The sequence below is a fragment of the Sorex araneus genome, chromosome 1 (assembly GCF_027595985.1).
Source record: "Sorex araneus isolate mSorAra2 chromosome 1, mSorAra2.pri, whole genome shotgun sequence".
NCBI classification, from domain to species: Eukaryota; Metazoa; Chordata; class Mammalia; order Eulipotyphla; family Soricidae; genus Sorex; species Sorex araneus.
Window position 1 is genome coordinate 128,301,919 of NC_073302.1, and position 20,875 is coordinate 128,322,793.

Sequence of the window (20,875 nt, forward strand, 5' to 3'; positions counted from 1 at the left end):
TTCCTTTTAATTATGTTCATCATTATCAGAGGGAGGAAAATGGCACACATGAGTAAATTGCTTATGTTTTGAAGAGAATTTCATAGGATTATAAAGAGTCATTGATTTCTCTGAGAAGCTTGACAAGTCTAGTACATTTTTTTTTATTCAATTCATCTATTTATTTTCTGGGAGGTGAAAGATTTTGGGCCACACCTGACTGTGCTCAGGGCTTACTCTTCATTCTGTGCTTAGGAATCACTCTTGGTGATGCTTGGGTGTTCATACGTGGTGCCAGAATCAAACGGTGGACTCTATGGAAGGCAAGCACTTACCCCTATAGTTTCTCTCTGGCCCCTGATTTATCTGTTTTTGAAAGTGAACATAACTAAATGTAAATTTTGAGGGAAATACTCATATTTATTTCTCCAGATCAGAAATTTTTTGATTTCATGCATTTTCTTTAGGATAGACTGGTAAGGGTTCGCTACTATCTCTTTATACATATGATGAAACACTGATTCGCAGTGCTAACTATTGTTGACAAATAGCAGAATCATGTATTCTAGAGTATGGAGAAGTTAATACTCACAACCTTCCCAGTTTCTTCTTGAAGTGAGCTGAACCTCATGCTCTTAGATCTCTTCCTAGACACGCACACTTAAATATCAGTCGAGCAATGATTCCCAGGGTCAAGTATGATGCCTGCTAAAGTCTGTGATTGTTCAACATATCGCCGGATACGTAAATTTTATTGAATATATATGCTTAGGTTTAGCATTTTGACATGAGAAATGCTTATTAAGATTTTGATATTTAGACTATCTTGGCCACATAATTAAACTTTCCTGTATTGTAGCTACCTGATAAAAGAATACTATATTGACAATCTGGGGTTTTGTTTAACTGCTAAACATATTCCAAATGCTCTGTGTTAGGCACTGTGAGAGGCACTAAGAACTAATAGATCATTCCTGTACCCTGCAAATTAAGGGAAGTAGAAACTGATACTACAATGGTCAGTAAGAAAAGCATTGTGGGAGCTGGAGCTATAGTACAGCAGGTAGGGTATGCCTTGCATATGGCTGACCTGAATTCGATTCCCGGAATCCCATATGTCTCCCGAGCACCACGAGGAGTAATTCCTGAGTGCAGAGACAGGAGTAACCCCTGAGCACCGCCAGGTGTGACCCAAAAAAACAAACAAACAAAAAAAAAAGAAAAACATTGTGGTCAATCACTTACAAATTTAACACACTAGTAGTTTTTTACTTCTTGCAGTAAATAAAAAACTACCATTCAGAAAAACTAAGGAAAAATGGAGCTTATTCAAGAGGTATGGGGTCAAACAAAACACACAAACAAACTGAGGGGCTGGGGAAATAGTGCAGCGACTAGGGAGCTTGCCTTGCACATGGCCTTAGCTGGATTCTGTCCCCAATACCACATAAACTCCTTTGAGCACTGTCAGGAGTGATTCCTGAATACTGAGTACTGCTGGGTGTGCCCCCCAAGCGCCCCCACCAAAATAAACCGAAAGAAAAGAGCAACGACCAATACGACAACAACAAAAAACAAAACTCCCACAAACTGAAAAAACTGAGCCACAGATTTGCCTGACCCAAGGCGAAAGAAAACAGTAGAGGAATGCAAAGGGGGGGAAAGTAGGTTTGTTGACTAAGCTCTGAAGTAGAGTGAGTTTGAGAAGATCAAATTTATAAATAAATTGTCTTTGTCAGATATATGGCAACAGGAAATCGTTTTGTAAAGCAGCTTTCTGGTGTTACTGGAGATATTTTATGTACTTTAACTGCGATGTAGCCAATTCAGATCAGAAACAAACTCAGCTCCCGAAACCAAGGTTTAGGAAAGGTATCCTTAGATACAGACTGGGAATTCTCACTAGCAACTCCCCATCCAGCCGCTCAGTTGGATGGTTCAGAAGGGGAATCGGATGGTTCAGAAGGGGAATCGGATGATTCAGAAGGGGAAGTCGGCCAGATTTGACGTTCCTGATCAGGAGATTTTACTTATTTTAGGAGGACGCCTCACTACCAGGCCAAAGAGTACCATCTGCCTTCCTGCTACTTTCCAGCTCAACAGCAGCGCCACAGCGGGGCTGGGCTAGAGGAGCAGAGGCGGGAGTTAGAGGGGCCAGAAAATAGGGGGTGGAGGGTGGGACGGCGAGGTTGTGCTCCTGCCAGCCAATCGTCGTCGCTGTCTCTCCGCAGGCGACACTATGGAGAAAGGTAGGTTTCCATTGGCTAATGTGTGGGGCATGGTCTGCTTCCAATTGGCTTAAAGAAGGGGGCGGGAGAAAGGCGTGTCCTGACGTCACGCCCGCCCTAAAGTCTCCTTGCACCTCGGGATCACGGGAGGGTGGGGAAGTAGCGGCGGAAGAAAATAAACCCTAACGACCTTGCGAGCCTGGGCGGACCCCGTTCCAGAGCTGGGGGGGGGTCTCTTCTCCGCTCGCCGGGCGAGCTCCACCCAGCTCCCCTCCGGCTCCGAGGGATCAGGTGACCGGCGGGCGGCGCGGTCACGTGACGGGCGCGCCCGCCACTTGTGGCCATGGCGGCCGCAGGCTCGGCTGTGGTGAAGCGGGTGGAGGAGCTCGGGGACCTGGCTCAGGCCCACATCCAGCAGCTCAGCGAAGCCGCCGGCGAAGACGGTGAGGGAGAGGCGGAGGGGGAGGCGGGCGGGCGTGAGAGGGGTGGGCGCTGCAGGGCCGGAGGGGGCTCGCGGCGATCCCCAGCCCCCCCTCCCTCCTCCCGCCCGAGCCCCGCCGCGCCCCGCCGCGCCGCGCCGCGGACGCCCGCCTGCCGCCGCGCGTCCGCTGCGAAGCCGCTCGGGCTTTGGTTTTTGTTGGTTTGTCTTTTTCTCGTTATCTTTGAAAACCGTTTGCATCTCAGTCCCATCGCGGGGGCTCTCCTTGTCTCGAGTCGTGATTGTGGAAAAGGGCCAAATCTGGGCCAAAAAAAATAATAATAATTAATAATGCACCGGCACGTTCGAGCCGAGCCCCGGGTGGAAGCGGGACTGCTCGGACGCAGAGGGGCGGCGGGGGTTTTGCACAGACCGGAACGTGCTTCCGGGGTTCTGAACTTCACCCTGAAACCGTTCGCTGGGAGAGGCTCCGCGAGTTTGTCGCGCTGTTGGAAAGCTGCTTTCGAGAACACGGCCAAGACGCGTCACGAGCCCCCCCAGCTTGTGATTTTAAGTCCCGTTTCTTTTTAACTTTGCACCTGCCCTTGTAGGTTCTACAGTATTTGAGTGTTTCTTCACCCCCGCCCCGGCAGATAAACTGACCGACTCTTGTGCACTGATTCATAGTAGTTGTACTTTGCAAGGTTTTAAGTAGTTTTGGTGAATGTTTAAAAATTGGATCCACGGTGACATGGCTGTAGTTCTAGTAAAGAATATTTGCTGAATTATCTGATTTTTAGGAGTGTGTTCTGAAAAATCCCAGACTAACATGAATCCGGTTGCGGTGAGTGAATTCCAGAATTCACATGCAGTTACTCAACCTGGAAATGCATCCCAGTTACCTGTGAACTATTCAGTGGTCCCACCCCCATCTCTGTTTGAACCAATCAAAAGAGATCAAAGAATTTTTTTAATTTATTACTGTATCTAAAACACACTCCTCCCTCCCCGAACTTTTTTATTATGTTTAAAATGTGTTGTATGCATTTGGAAGGAACGTGGTTTTTATTTTTCTTCTTCTTCTTCTTCTTTTGCTTTTTGGGTCACACCCAGCGCTGCTCAGGGGTTACTTACTCCTGGCTCTGCACTCAGGAATTACTCCTGGCGGTGCTCGTGAACCATATGAGATGTTGGGGACAGAACCCAGGCTAGCTGCATGCAAGGCAAACGCCCTACTTGCAGTATTATCACTCTGGCACTGAAACTTGGCATTTTTAACAGTAAAAACAATACAAATTAAAAATGTATTGATAGTTCCCGATGTCTTCATCAAGGTTATATACAGCACATGTTCCATCTGAAAATGTTCTCCTTTTTATTTCTGGTGAATTTTTATTCGTTTCTTACTGTGTAAGCACGATATGTTTGCTGTATGGTAATATTCCATGAGATGGATACACATTTTTCCAGGGATTATGTAAGACATAAGAGTCACTTTTATCTTTTTTTTTTTTTTTTGGTTGTCCACACCTGGTGATGCTCAGGGGTTACTCCTGGCTCTGCACTCAGGAATCACTTCTGCCTCTGTCACTCCTGACTGTTGCGTGGGTGACCGTATGGGATGCCTGGGATGCAGCGTGGGTGACCATATGGGATTCCTGGGATCTACACAGGTTGGGTACATGCAAGGCAAGCACTCGACTGGCTGTACTGTTGCCCAGTCCTGAGTCATTTTTATCTTTGTGTTGCCAGTCGTTGCTTACACACACACACACACACACACACACACACACACACACACACACACACACATACAGTCTGTTCTTTCACTCTGCCCAATAATATGTCGTGAGTTTATGTGTGACAGTCCTTTACTAGTGGTTTAAATGGTCTAGTGAATTCAATGCAAGTACATAATAGGGATAGGTAGGTATATATGTACATCTATAATATATATGAGTATTATCTCACCCTGCCCCTAATAATTATATCATGAGTTCATGTGAAATAGTGCACCACAATTCAGTGCAAGAATATATATATGTATATATGTTTGTGTGTATGTATATACATGTGCAAACACATATATATGTAGAAAGAGAAAGCACTATAATCTCACTCTTCCCCCAATAATTATCTCAGGAGTTCATGTGAGATAGTCCTTCAGAGTGGTTTAAATGATCTCGTGAATTTAGTGCAAGTGTTTGGATTTAAAATAATTCTTTAGATTTTCATAAAAGTATCAACTCGGTCTCTTAAGAAGCACTTCATGCCATCTTCCATGTACAATTTCAGTTCACAGTAGAACCCTTTTTTTTCTGAGTTCTATGGACACCTCTGGGCTGAGGAGAGGTTGGAGGGCACAAACTACAGAAGAAGCTTTTCGGGGCTGGAGTGATAGCACAGCGGGTAGGGCGTTTGCCTTGCACGCGGCCGACCCGGGTTCAAATCCCAGCATCCCATATGGTCCCCTCAGCACCGCCAGGGGTGATTCATGAGTGCATGAGCCAGGAGTGACCCCTGTGCATTGCTGGGGGTGACCCAAAAAGCAAAAAAAAAAAACAAAACAGAAGAAGCTTTTCATTCAAGTGAACAGTAGACCTCACAAAAGTCAGAATGTGACCTAGATACAGGTGAGGCTTCTCTTGGGGAAACTTGAGCTCCTCTTATTGTGATTGACAACAGACATAACTTAAACTGGTGCTGCTTTTGTTCCAGATACTTACCTCTTTGTTAGATCAAGTGGATCTGCAACAATACTAAAGTTTCTTTTCATATGCAATAGGGGGAGTTTATATCTATCTATCTATCTATCTATCTATCTATCTATCTATCTATCTATCTATCTATCTATCTATCTATCTATATTTAAATCTACATACATATATAGATAGAGAGGGAAAATACACAAGAAAAAGTGAAATTATAGACGCAAAGGGTAGAGAAGGGGAAGATGTTACCAGCCTCTGTAGTATGGGGAAGGAGGGCGAGTTATTTTTAGAAGGTACATGATAAGTATGTATTCATTTTTTCCCAGATTTTGGAGGAATGTGGTTTGCATTTCTTGGTTTCTAAAGAAATGAAATATGTTGAAGAGTTTTAACAGCTGTTTCCACACAAATACATAAATATAATTACCATTTTTTATAATTGTTCAGTGCGTATATTTTATGAGACAGTAGATTTGACCAATTGTGTTATGAAAAATACATTTATGAAGTTTCAAGTTTTCAGTTGAAACTCTTGGTTTATGTATATCATTGGAACTGTTATAATAAAAGTTGTAAGTTTATATTTGTTTATAAGTATCATCATTATAAATAAAGCATTATTGGGGCTTGGAGAGCAATACAGTGGTTGAGCACATGATTTACATGTATGAGGCCTTGGATTTAATCATAATGTGTTTGTATCCAAGAAAAGAAGCAGTAGCACTATAAAAGCATGGATTTCACTTAAGAACTAACAAGTGAATGTAGAACACTTCTGGTCTAGCTTTCTGAAGTACATTTTATATGATACATTTGCTAAAGTATGATTTAGCATTATGGTATGTTTTATATTGTACAAAAGATATTACTATGATGCTGTTTCTCCAATAGTATAACATTAATTTCATCATTTCAGACAAATTTCTTTTTGTTTTAATAGCATTTTGGAACTATACAAAGTAGTTACTGGGTTTCTCTCTTTTACAGATCACTTTTTAATTCGGGCCTCTGCAGCGCTAGAAAAATTGAAACTTTTGTGTGGAGGAGATAAAGAATGTTCAAGTCCTTCAGATCTTCTAGAACTTTATACACAGGTATGAAGTGTGTGATTTCTGATATTATATGGACAAGATTGCTTATTGAGGTGATTACTCCAAAGTTTAGGTATGCTGAAATCTATATATTCTCTAAAGTATTTTACTTTCATCTTAAAAAGCTGATGGTTTAAGGCATATAGACTTGAAACACTGAGACAATATGCAGAGATTTGGATCTACTGATCTTTAAAAGGATCAAGGAAACCATCTTCCAGCTGACAGAATTGTTTCCTTTATATGCAGTTAGACAAAATATTAATGCTTGTACTTCCTGAACTCTTGAAGATTATTAAGAGTTGGCAAGGAGGACTTGATAGTACGCTGATTATTTTTTCTCCCTGAAATTCATTAGGATTTTCAACATGACTCCTTTTGTTGGTGCCTTGCAGATGTAAAGGATTTTCTATTCCCCCTTTTCCTTTTCATTCAAAATCAGGTCTCATGATAAAGCATATTCTTGACTTTACAAAACCCTGAGTGAGGGAAGCTGACATTAAAAGAATAAGACATCATATTTGTTTTTAATTTTTATTATTTACTTTAACCATTTTTATTGAAGTACTTTAATCACTTTCTATGCATACAGCTTTCCAATACCAGACCCATCCCCAGAGATCCCGCTTTCTATCACCAGTGTCCTATGGAGCCCCTCCTACCCCTCCAGCCCATGTAAGCTTATTTTGCTAAACAGACTCTTCACTTCCAATGACTTGAACTATTTCTTTATTGCAGTTAACATTCATACCAGATTCTGTAGTTAACTGAGTGCTTCATATATCCTCACTTCATTACTAAGGGGTAATAAAGAGACTTTAGGAAGTAAATGTAGTTAAGTTTCTGAAACATATGTTGATAGCACTCTGGCATTGTACTTTCTATTACAAATCTGTGAAAACAGTTCTGCTATCAGAGAAAACAGCTCTGCTGTCAGATGTCAGGGTTGACTGGGCTTATGATATCTTATCTCAAAACTGGAAGGACTATTGTAATTTGGCAGAATATTCCAGACTTTCTTTCAGAAAGCTCCCACCTGCTCCTATCATTTTTTGTTATATAAAAGTTAAAAACATTTAATTTATTTTCGAGAAGATAGCAAAACACCAAGAAAGAGATTCAAAATCCTGGGACGTTGACCTGGGCTTATGAATTTATAGATTCATCTATGGATTTCTGAATCCATATTTCTTGTCCTATCTGGCCTTCACCTTCCATACATGAGCATTTATCACTTAAGTATCTCTAACTATGTGTTAGATAATGTTTTCAGCACCTAATACACGTTGATTCATTTTAACCTCTAAGTGGGGAACTTTGAAAGGCATTTAGTCCAGTTTCTTAATTTTGCCAATGAACAGTTGAAACTCAGAAAGGATAGAATTCACTTGTTTCTGGTTAATTTGGTGGCTAGTGATAGAAGTGATACTAGTACCCGTTTTCTTTTGTCTAATAGATGGGGAGGAGGATGGTGAGGATAGAGAGGCTCTAGAAATAGCTCAGTGGGCAAGAGCGCCTGGTGTGCATGCTGGGGGCCTGGTTCGATTTTTATCCCTCACGGAATAGGAACCCCTGAACATCTAAGGATTGGATAATTGTAGGGTACTAAAACAGGAATGTTGGGTACTTGGGTGTTTGAATTACTTAATGCTGGTAGAATGCTACTTTTATTGGTTGCTAGGCTACATTGCTACATATGCTGAATTTGTATTTGTGAAGCAAATTCTTTGAACGTTCATTATACAAAACTAGAGGTAATGAGATTAACTTGATATAGCAGGTATTTAGGAAATATTCAGGGATTCTGTATGTAATCATAGCAAAGACTAACAATTATGCTTTGTGTGACTATATTGTATATAATTAACTTAAAGCATCTTTTTTTAGAAAAACAAGATTATCAGTTTTTAATAAAGCAGTTATAAAACTTTATAAAATTGATGATTATGTTTTAAAATAGATGAAATTTATCTGATTGTATTTAGTTATTTTCTCTGCTTTTCAAATTTAAAGACTGCTAGAAGATATAATTATCTAATACAACATGTGAATGTCTAGTAAAATACATAATAAAACTTATTAGAGTTTAATGCTATAAATTTTTTTTTTCTTTTTGGGTCACACCTGGCAATACACAGGGGTTACTCCTGGCTCTGCACTCAGGAATCACCCTGGCAGTGCTCAGAGGACCATATGGGATGCTGGGAATCAAACCCGGGTCAGCTGCGTGCAAGGCAAATGCCCTACTACCCACTGTACTATTGCTCCAGCCCCAGTGCTATAAATTCTTGTTGCTTTTATTTCAGGCTATTTTGGACATGACATATTTTGAAGAGAACAAGCTAGTAGATGAAGATTTTCCTGAAGATTCATCTCCAAAAGTAAAAGAGCTGATCAATTTTCTTTCAGAACCAGAAGTACTAGTTAAAGAAAATAACATGCATCAAAAAGTAAGTTTTGCCGAAGAATAGTTGACTGGATAAAGAAATTAAACTACATCTACACAATGGAATACTATGCCGCCATTAGGAACAATGAAGTCATGAAATTTGCTTATTCATGGATGAACATGGGAAGTATATTGAGTGAAATGAAACAGAGGGAGAGGGACAGACATAAAATGACTGCACTCACTTGTGGGATAACCACAACAAAAACATAGTATGAGAATAATACTCAAAGGCAGTAGAAATGAGGGCCAGGAAGACCTGTCTGTGATAGGAAGCTTGTCACAAGTTGTGGTGGAGTGCAGTTAATACAGAAAAGGGACCACTGTGACAGTGATAATTGGAAATGATCACTCTGGACAAGAAAGGAGGTAAAGTGATATACAATGATAACCTGTCAGTAATAGTATTGCAAACCACAGTGCCTAAAAGGAGGGAGGGAGGGAAAGACAGGGTGGGAGGGAGACAGGAGAGGGGAGGAGAGAGAGGGGAAAAGGGAAAGAAAGTGTCTACTATAGAGGCAGGTTTTGGGGGTGCCAGAGGAGGACCAGGTGGGAAACAGAGGCCTTGGTGGCATAAGATGTACACTGGTGAAGGGATGAGTGTTGGAACATTGTATGAGTGCAGTCCAATCATAAACAACTTTGTAATTGTATCTTGTGGTGATTCAGTTAAAAACAATTAAAAACTAAGTTTTAGGCCAAGTATTTTGGTGGAATGGTATGAAGTCTTCTACACTATTCTGTAGACTCTATAGTAATCCTTTTAAAGGTATCTTTGTCTCTTTAAATGGAATGAAGTTGGGGGCCTGAGTGATAGTACAATAGGTAAGGCGCTTGCCTTGCACACTGCTGACCTAGTTGGATCCCTGGTATGAGTGCAGAGCCAGGAGTAACACCTAAGAATTGCTAGGTGTGGCCCCAAAAGCAAAATATATAAATTTGAAATTGTGAGATTTGGAGTTTTAAGTGATTATCATAACTGATTTTATTTGCCTAAGTAGTTTTAGAATATTTGCGCAATAGAATTATGTTTATAGATTTTAACTATTCTCTATGCACAGATGTTATTTCTGCTCCCTTGACTTTCGCAGATGCTTTATTTCCTTGATAGACCTCAGCAATCTAATTACCGTATTTCCCTCTTTTTATGGTCCTCCTAGACATTTGCTGCCATGTTCTTGTTTCTCATTGTTCTGAGGCTTTGCATTTTCCTTCTCGTCTTCATTTCTAGAAGCCCTGCTATCTCTTTCCTAGAATGCCCACCCCCAGTCTCCTATTTCCCCTTTCTGGAAACATTGACTTTCCCTAAGGTTACCTTCTTAATTTTCTGCTAAGTGTCTATTCCACGTTTGTATGACAAACTATGGAAACAAATAATCTCATAATTTAAATGTACAATGTTTGATTTGCTAAAATTGTCTGTGTATATCTTTGCATTATTCCATTCTAGTAGTAGTAGAAGTTTTAAGAAACATTTCTGAAAATATTTTTGTTTTGAGGCCACTCCTGGTGGTGCTCCCAGGGTACTCCAGGCTTCGAGGTGGCGCTGGGGACCAAACCCCCTGCATGCAAAGCATGCACTTCAGTCCTTTGAGCTGTCTCTGGGGCTTCTGAAAACTTACGTTTTTAATCAGATTATAGAGTACTTATATTTCAGATATATTACGAGGATTAATTACTAAAATATTTGTTTTCTAAAAATGAATCTGTAAATTGGCATAACAAATTGTAATGTGATATATATTTTATTTCTTTTTGCTTGTTTTATTGTTTGGGACCACACCTGGTAGTACTCATTGATGACTCCTGAAAGGGATATGGGTCCATACCTGCACTGGGATTGAACCCAGGTCAGCTGCATGCAAGGCTGTTTCCCACTGTACTATCTCTCTGACTCAGTTCTATATTTCTAATTGACTCAAAGTTAAGACTTTCCTGTGTACGTAGTTAAAGCGCGGCTTTTGTGAAATGCATGTTTTTAATTGCAATATAGTTTGGAAGGCACATCCAGCAGTGCTCGAGAGCCACTCCCAGGTCTGTGCTCATGGGGAACTCCCAGTGATTGGGGGATCTTGTGGTGTTGGGGATCAAATGGGGACTCCGGCTTACAGAGCATTTATTCATCCCTTTGAGCTCTGGCCACATATTTTGAAATTTACCTTCTTTTTTTTTTTTTTTTGAGACACCAAGTTTCTCTGCTTAACTCTTTCCTTTTATTTTGTATTTCAGCACTGCAATTTGCTTGGGGACGAACTTCTGGAATGTCTTTCTTGGAGACGAGGAGCCCTGCTGTATATGTATTGTCACTCTCTAACCAAAAGAAGAGAGTGGCTCACAAGAAAATCTAGTTTGCTTAAAAAGGTAAAAGGGTATTGCTGATAGTTTTGATGATTGATATTTGTCAGTTTCAGAGTTCTGTCTTTCATACAGAAGAGTAGTGGAATCAAAGGGTCTCAATTTCATTGCAGGTTTTTTACTTATTATCTGCGTAATCTTAAATTAGAATTATTATGAAGATTAAATGAGAGTGGCTTGAAAACTGGGCTGTATATATATATTTTGCTTTTTGGGTCACACCCAGCGATGCTCAGGGGTTACTCCTGGCATTGTACTCAGGAATAACTCCTGGCAGTGCTCAGGGGACCATATGGAATGCTGGGAATCGAACCTGTGTCGGCCGCATGCAAGGCAAATGCCCTACCGGCTCTGCTATCTCTCCAGCCCCAAAGGGCCGTATGTTATTATAAAAGTTATGCTTTTTAAATTTGGGGTCCACAACCAGCAGTGCTCAGGGCTTACTCCTGGCTCTGCTCAGGGATCACTTTTGGCGGGACACAGGGGAACTCTATATGATGCCAGGGATGGAACCCAGGTTGGCCACATGCAAGGCAAGTACCCTACTCATGGTACTTTGGCCCCCCATTAAAAATGTTTTAAACATATGTTAGAATGTATTTTTAAGCTTTTTTTTTTTCTGCCCGAAGTGAACAAATTTGGTTATGAGTCTTTCAGTTACAGATCACCACTAAAGTGAATTTGTATTTCTTTGCTCCTAAAAACTTGTGTGCCTCTGATTCATCTTAACTCCTCTGACCTAGAAGCGAGTCTAAAGAGCTTGTCTGAAAGCTGTAGCGCTGAGAATTCTGAGTTTGATTGCACATAAGGTTTAGGTGCTTAATGGAAATGAGAGGTCTCAGATATAAAAATTTGATCATAGTGTCTATAAACTATAGTTAGTACATATATATTTTTAAAAATGTTCACAAGCCTTTGTTTTCATCTATGTATACCTCAGATAATCTTTTCAACAGGCATATTGTTGTGTTATATGTTCTTGGGAAATTATTTCTCTTTTCCCCTCATATTTTTACTAATAGAAGTTGTGGGTGTTATAAAGATTTGGGGTAGTGGGTTCTGATACCATCAAAATGAAATGCCCATAAGGTTTATTTACATATTAGCCATTTTTTTTCCTTAAGTAAAGATAGGAAGAAAAAATAAAATTTTAATTTTCTATAGCTAAGCCTATAACACTTTCAATTCTTTGGCTTTGACTTTCATTTAGTACCTTGTTGATGGAATTCGTTACTTGCTACAGATGCTAAATTTTCGATCTCCTGTCCAGTTAAATGAAGAAGTTTCTTTCCAAGACCTAGACACAGCTAAATTACTGAGTGAAGGTAATGTAATGTCTTATTTGAAGAGATTTGTATTTCAAAGGTTTTTAAAATTTGAAATTTTATTAGTTTTTACTCATATAAAAATCTATAAATTATGGGCATAAAATCTTATTTAAAAAATTTCAAAGATATCATATATGTTAAAAAAAATACTGCTAACCCCACTATTTAGTAACTTCGGCCATTATATATCAGGTTTCTTGGGTTAATTTTTTTTTTCTTGTGTGTAGTTCTGATCATATACTTGGTTTGACTACTTATAATAGTAGATTGTGAGTAACTTTGAAGAAAAGTAAAAATCTGGGCAAAGATATGTAGTTCAGGAGGAGATTGCTGGCCTTGCAGGTGTGAGACCTTTGGTTCAATAAATATGGTAAAAATCTTATTCTTTCACGTGAAATGAACTTCGACCTGGATGTGGTAGATTCATAGTGATGGGGACCTGTCTTTTCTGTTTTGTCATCTTTGGAACCATCTTCAGCTTCAGAGCTGGTCACTTTATTGTTTCCACGTAACAATATCTGTTAAGTAAGACACGTAACTGGAACTATATCTTTGAGCCTAGAGTATACCTTCAAGTAAAAATTGTATTCGTGGGTGGAATTTAGGAATCTGTACTGTGAAATTGTATGTAGAGTTTGGGATGTTTGCTATGGTAGAGGTTTTACTGATTAGAGTCTCAAAGAGTTTTTTTAAAGGGAAATCAGAAAAGTCACACAAACGTAAATTAGTCTATTTTTGTTTCTTGCCTTTGTTGTTTTGGCCACACACTTCAGTCCTGCCCCGGCGCCCCTCTCAGCAGTGCGGGGCGCAGTAGCGGTGCTAGAGGGACGCAGGTCTCCCACATGCAAGCAAGCTTCTAGCCCTTGGACCTTTCTCTCGGGTTCTTCTATTCTTATTTGTAAAATATTTCTCTAATGAGATTTTTTAAAGGCCATGGACCAAATTGCCAATTAAATGCGAATTGCATTTGTGATAATTTGTCTTTTCTAAGTTCGACCACTAAAAGAGAGGGGGAAAAACTTGATGACATGAGACATTTATTTGAGTTCTATTAATGAGGCGTTTCTTTTTAAGCTTTTAAATTTTAATCTCTCCATGTTGATGGCTCTCCCAGGAATATTTAGTGACATCCATTTACTGGCGATGATGTACAGTGGAGAAATGTGTTACTGGGGATTGAAACATTGTGCTGACCAGCAGCCAGAAAATAAGGGAATGGATCCTGGGGATTCTGGAGCAAGTGACAGCACACACAAAGAACCCTTGGATTTCCGAGAAGTAGGAGAAAAAATTTTGAAAAAGTACGTATCTGTGTGTGAAGGACCCCTGAAAGAACAAGAATGGAATACGACAAATGCAAAGCAAATTCTAAACTTCTTTTCGGCATCGCACTAAGTAGTAAGTTTATCCAGACCTTTCAGGCAGTAAAATAAAGACCCGTGAATTAGAAAAGTTTCAGAAAAGAAGAATTATTGACATTCTGAATTTAAGAACACTGTTCTTAAATTACACTACATAAAGATACTGAGCATGGTTATACTTTTTAAAATGTCATTGTCATTTTTCATAAAATATTCTTTCTTTTCTTTTTTTGCGGGGAAGGGTTTTGGGCTATACCCAGCAAAACCCAGGTCTTACTCTGGCTCTGTGCTCTGGGGTCGCTCTTGGCAGTGCTCGGGAAACTCTGTGTAGTAATGGGGATCAAATGGGGGTTGTCCATGTCCAAGGCAAGCCCCTTAACCCCTGCACTGTTTTCCCAGCCCCCATTATATATTCTGTAAAGGAACAGATTTTTAATTTTGAAAATGGCATGTATGTTATTCTAAATCAACCTGAACTATAGATAACTTGTCATATCTGAATTTTAAATTTAAGTAACCCAATTTTAGCTTTACAAAGTAATACAGTATGTTAAGAGTATTTTTTATTGTTCTAAAGTATTCAAAACAATATTGAACATTATAAGTTTCTTTAGATTTTTAGAAAATATTCCTGTCTTCAATTTTACTGTGCTTCAAAGATTAAAAACAATGCACCTCACCATTTCAAATCTATGGTATAGATATAAAAATTGGCAAATGGAAAGATTATGACTAATACTTAGGTTCTGTTTTCAGATAAGATAGTGAAACATTTTGCAAAATAATTTTTGCCTAATCTTTACTATGCATTATTAATGGCACTTAAAATTTTTTTAGATGTTTTATAAAAATTAAAAGAATTTCCTATTTTGTTTAAAAGGATACTCATTCAGTTTATCAAATAAGTATTGAAGACAAAACCAAGTTAAGTTAGTTTAGTTGAGCTCACTTGTCTCTATGGCACATGTTTCCATATGTATTACATTTTTCTGTCTTGATTTTTGATAGTAGGGGTGAGTGATAAAGGCCAGAGTGCCTGACTTGCTATCTTGCTTAGTCTTTCTGTCTACCTCAACTCCTATTGCCATTTTGGGTGATCTGTCTTGATATCTTGCCGATATCCTTAACCTTTGTGCCAGTGAATTTATGACATTCCAGGAACTTGCTTCCAGGACTATGCCTTGAACACCACCATTCTGTGGTAATCTTTGAAATCAGAACTTCCAACAACTGGTGACAGTTCTTATCTTCCAAGAGTTTCATCTCTTTATTTTCAGTAATATTTCCTGTCCTTTTAGTCTACCATCTCTTTATCCTCTTCACATATTTCCTGTCCTTTGTATTCTACCATCTCTTTATCCTCTTCACTGCCTGCTCCTTTGACACTTCCCTCTTGGCACAAGGAGAATATCTCTACCCTGCCTGGCCTGGTGTCTCCTTGTAGAACTCTGTGAAAATTTTTATTCAACTTTTTAAGAGATTTCACAGGCTTATCTGAGAACGCAGAGAATGGGTTTTGGACCACCGTAGTGAGATAAGTTGCACAACTCTTTTTTGGTTTCCCAACACATATAAAATTATGTTTATATGATGCTGTTGACATGTGCACTAGAGTTGTGTCTTAAAGAAAATGTAAACATTGTGTCTTCTGTGTATTCCCTAGTTAAGTGTGACACAGAGACACAGGTGAATGTGTGGCTTTTGAAAAATGGAGCCAGTAGACTTGCTCCATGGGGGCTGCCATGGATTTGTTAAAAAACCTTAGATTTATTTAAAACTGCAACTTCTGCAGTGCGTAGTCGAGCGGTGAGCTATAAGAAGGTATGCCCGGACTGTGAAGATACCTTTGTGCTTTCTAATTCTAAAGCTGTAACTCATTTTTCGTATGTGTTTTAGAAACACAGACTACCCACCCCACCTCCCTTTTGGAGCATCATGATCAACTGCAAGTAAATCCCTCCCCAGTGTGCTGGTGTGTTTTTCCCCTTCGCTGCCCTTTGCACATTTCATCACTACTACCTGAAATGCTTTGTCTTCCTTTGTGGTCAAATGATGACCTAGTTAGCTTTTAGGACTCAGCTCAGTGATCCCGCTTCTATGAGGCTTTCTGTTGGTCTTCCCCGTCAAAATGAGATGATTCTTTGCTTGTTCCTTCAATATTACTTTTTTTATGTTACCACTTTGATTCCATTGTATAGTACTTAATTCTTTTATGAGTTGGTAAACTTTATAACTTTTTTTTTTTTGCTTTTTTTGGGTCACACCCGGCAATACACAAGGGTTACTCCTGGGTCTGCACTCAGGAATTACTCCTGGTGGTGCTCAGGGGACCATATGGGATGCTGGGAATTGAACCTGGGTCAGCTGCGTGCAAGGCAAATGCCCTACCTGTTATGCTACCGCTCCAGCCCAAAACTTTATCATTTTTAAAAAATCTTGACACATAGTGTTTAGTGATAGACGCTTAGTGATTTTTTTAAAATAAAAGACATTAATTACAAGTGCCAAACTGGCCAGAAGGGTTGCATCTATTGTACTTTAAACTGCCATGCCCTCTACCATGTTTGAACAGGCAAACGGATTTACTCAAAGGAGTAAAGTGTTATTTTGGTTTAGAACTTGAGAAAACAAGTAAAGTCTCTTTGGAACTTCCATTTTGTCTTTTACACTTTGGTGAATCACTAGGGTCTTTCACTGATTGGTATAATTATGAGGAAAAACTGGGTGCTTTTTGTGCAACTTTTCTATACCTCCTCATCCCCCACTTTTCCCCCACACAATTGGAGAATCATTTATAGACCATAATAACTAATGGTTTTTGTATTACAAAAAGGTTATTACAGCAATGCTAATTACAGCAGTGGTTACTGTGTTACAAAATCATGGCCAACATGTTTTGTACATGCTAAAGCCTGCTAAGTAAATTATTTCATTTAGAATAAAGTAAACTCAAGATAACCAAATTCTCCTCTAGAAGAAAATACTTTAATTCACTCAATTCACAAATGTTCTGTGCCTACTGCAGCCATGTTTTGTCGCAGGCTTTGAGGATATCGCTAAAGCATATTTTTTTTGAGCTTGTGTTCTAGTGGAGCACATTTTAAGAAGTGGAGATTATTAATGTATGTTCAGGTACGAGAGCTTTGAAGAGTGAAGTGGGTGTGTCACCGACAGACGTGTTTCCTACACACTGGCCACACAGTCACTCTGAGCACTTGCCTGCTTTAGTATGTCTTCAAACATACCTTCAGTATATTCAGGAAAGCTCTCTTTGTTCTGGAAGTTGTGTGTGTGTGAGAACCAGGGCTTCTCACATGCATGGCAAGTGATTCAGCATTGAGGTACATCTCTAGTTCCCTTGTAATGTAATGGCGCCTTGTGCTCAGGGCTTGCTCCTGGTTCTGTGCTCAGGGTGGTACTGGGGATCAAACCCCCTTGGCCTCATGCAGGACAAGCATCTTACCTGTACTATTGTTCTGGCCTTGTTACAGAAGTTTTATTACTGAGTTAAGGAGTGAGTTACTACCTGAGGCATTCTCAGTTTGATTACATTTGAAGGGTTTCTCTCCAGAGTGCTTTAGGATGAGCGGTGATGGAAGAGCATTGCTGCATTTATTCAGCTCTGGGCTTCTCTTTTGAGTTATTTGATGGTTGCTCAAACTTCAAGTATTAAAGGAGTCTTCATGCTTAAGTTTCTATGACTCTTTCCAAGTTTCAGTTTTCTGAGGCTAATAAGGCTTTCAGAGTTAAGACCTGGAGCTGGAGAGAGTACAGCAGGTAAGGTACTTGCCTTCTCACGGCTCACCTATTTGATCCCTGGTCCCCAGCATGTCATATGGAAGCTCCCTGACTAGTGCCAGGAGTGACACCTGAGCACAGAGCAGGATTATGCCTCAAGCATAACTGGGCCTGACCTGAATGCCCTCCCCACCAAAAAAATAGACTTAAGGCCTGGCCTGTCTGTTTTGCTATACTTATAGGGTTTTTGGTACAGTCAACTGATGCTGATTAAGGTGCAACTCTCAACTAAAAGTTTTCCTAATCTTTTGCATATAATAGAGTGAGATGAGAGTTTTAGCTAAAATCCCATAATAAAATTCTGTTCCTAGTTGTACAGTCCCACTGTGAGTTCTTTGATGTTCTCTAAAGTCTCCTTATGTCTGAAGGCATTCCTAAATTCACTGGAGTCAAAGATCAAAACCAGGGCTTCTCACATGCATGGCAAGTGATTCAGCATTGAGGTACATCTCTAGTTCCCTTGTAATGTAATGGCATTTAAAATAGCTTGGGGCCTGATCGATGTGCACAGTACATAAAATGCTTGCCTTACACATGACCAATTGCAATTCTATCCCCTGCGTCCCACATGGTCCTTCAAGTACTGCCAGGAGTGATTCCTGAGTGCAGAGCCAGGAATAAGCCTAGAGCATCACTTCGTGTGCCCCCAAATCAAAATAAAACAGAAATTCCAGTACAGCTTAATGAATGAGGTTCCAAACAACATTCCTGGGGGTCAATTCTTGATAACCCATAGTCTACTCCCCCCTCCTCCCTAAAAAAGTTAAATCCAAACTCCACAGGTGGCTGGCTTGTTAGTTTTAGGTTGTCACTTTTCTGTACCTACCAGGGCTCCTCAATTGGTTCCTATAAAGCTATTGCATCTGCCATAGAATCCAGTATTCTGTCATTATTTAGTGTTACTTCCTGTTATTATATATTTTTTACCGCAGTATGAGATGCTATGTTATAGAAGTATTACATTTAAATACATAAACTGTATCTATGATTAAAGTGTACATTATGTATTCACGATGGTGTTCTTTCCTTTTTTTTTCTCCTACTTACAGTAAAAATTCCAAGTAAAATGTTTTGGAGCATAGAAAATAAAAAAAAAAATAAAACCAGTATTCCTTTATAATGTTTCTTGTTTTTTGTTTTCTTTTATCTTTGGTTTGTGTGCCATCATGAAAACCACTACAATTGCACTCTGCTTATTGAGGTCTCAGTGTTCCTTCGGTCCTAGTAACTTCAGATAGAAGTTACTAGGTCACAATGGTCAGAAACTTGGCATTGAGAGCGGAGACTAAACTTGGATCCCAGAGCTTTTATTTCCTAGCTGTGTGACTCTGGAAATTACTTAACCCTGGTGCCTTAATATCTTGTATCTAAATGGGAATAGTAATAGTACCTACCTTACAGGTCATTGAAGACGGAAGGAGTTCCTGTTTCGAGTGCTGAGACAGTGTCTATCACATTTATGAGTGCTGAAGCACCCTAAAGATTAATAGTGAATTGCTGCCTTTATCTTTTATTTTGAAGAGTGTAAGTAAAAATGAAATTAATTTTTAGCAGGTTATTTGGATATATGTGAAAAAAATTTGATAATATTGGTGCACAGTTGTTGATTATGGGATTTAGATTTTACATATTTGAGTGTCTTCACAATATTAGAAGTTGCTTGATTATGGGGATTGTAAGTAATTACCAGCTGAGATGAGTTTAAGCCATGGTATGTAGAATCTAACTCTGTTCTCAAGAGTGGAATATTAAAGTGCAGTGTGGAGAATTTTTTTCTAATTGCACGGTATGGAATAAAGCTCCATTATATATTTAATATAACATTGGATCGATTCCTTTCTTTCAGGAGTAGAACTGTAGTACTGGAGTAGGAATCACTGGGATAAATGTGGTGTGGTCATCATTTGAAAATGACTGATATCAGTGTTAATTTAGTATTTGGATCCTAATTAGTCCAGACCCAGTTCAGCATTCTAGATCCCCTTGTACTATGGTGTGTGGTTCTTAAAGCCTTATATAGTCTTTATTTCTTTCTTTACCATTTTTTATTGAGCTATCCCAATTTCCAGTGCTGTTAATGATACTTTTCATCTTAAGGCTCTTTTAAAGTCATGCTGGACAGCGGTGGAGAGTACAGTGAATAAAGCTCTAGTCTTTCATGTGCGCCCCCACCCCCACCAAACAACACACACACACACACACACACACACATCACACTCCCAGCACCTCCAGGGATTTCTGAGCATAGACACACACACACACACACACACACACACACACACACAGTCTCAGCACCCCCAGGATTTCTGAGTATAGACACACAGTCTCAGCACCTCCAGGTTTTCTGAGTATACACACACACATACACACACACACACACACACACACACACACACACTCACACAGTCTCAGCACCCCCAGGATTTCTAAGTATACACACACAGTCTCAGCACCTCCAGGATTTCTGAGTATACACACAAACACACACAGTCTCAGCATCTCCAGGATTTCTGAGTACACACACACAGTCTCAGCACCTCCAGGATTTCTGAGTATAGACACACACAGACTCAGCACCTCCAGGATTTCTGAGTACACACACACACACACACACACACTGGGTGACCCATAAACCAAATTTCATGCTAGACAAAGGACGTACGAGCAGTACTGGAGAGGGGAGAACAGCCCCTTGGGATCCCTAGGGTATCAGATCTCACAGTCTGTTGTTTGGGGTCACCGCCTGCAAAGCTCAGAGGCTGCTCCTGGCTGTGCGCTCAGGACTCCTCGGGATGCCCGGATGGAACCCGGGCCGGCCGCGTGCCCGGCAAGAGCCCGCCCGCTCTAACTCTCCCCGGCCCGGCCCCTCTCTTTGTTACTGGCGCTTCCACGGGGAATTCAGGGGATCGAAATGTGCAGCGCGCGTGGAGACCCCTCCTCAGGACCGGCCTCCGGGGCGCCCGCCGGGACTGGCGGCGAGTCCTGACCGACAGAGCCTCCCCGGAGCCCCCGCGGGCGGGCGGGGGCGGGCGGGGCGGGGGGCGGGGGGCGGCGGGGGCCCCGCGGGGTCCCGGCGCGGAGCGGCCGGCGCCGACGTGGCGGGCCGTGCGGGCTCGGGGGCGGCGCCGCGGCCGGGGCGGGGCGGCGCGGGGCGGGG

At 40.5% G+C, this 20,875-nt stretch overlaps 1 protein-coding gene across 2 annotated transcripts; it reads left to right on the plus strand.

Moving 5' to 3' along the window:
* Positions 1-2,358: 2,358 nt before the first annotated feature.
* RIMOC1 (RAB7A interacting MON1-CCZ1 complex subunit 1) lies at positions 2,359-18,838 on the plus strand. 2 transcript variants are annotated; one of them, XM_055142511.1, is made up of 6 exons: positions 2,359-2,650; positions 6,324-6,430; positions 8,734-8,877; positions 11,106-11,237; positions 12,442-12,556; positions 13,674-18,838. In XM_055142511.1, the coding sequence occupies exons 1-6, from the start codon at positions 2,551-2,553 to the stop codon at positions 13,952-13,954; spliced, it is 879 nt and encodes a 292-aa protein (XP_054998486.1). In that variant the 5' UTR covers positions 2,359-2,550; the 3' UTR covers positions 13,955-18,838. The 2 variants fall into 2 exon arrangements, with proteins under 2 accessions (XP_054998486.1, XP_054998493.1); XM_055142518.1 differs by having other exon boundaries at positions 12,475-12,556.
* The last annotated feature ends 2,037 nt before the right edge of the window (positions 18,839-20,875 follow it).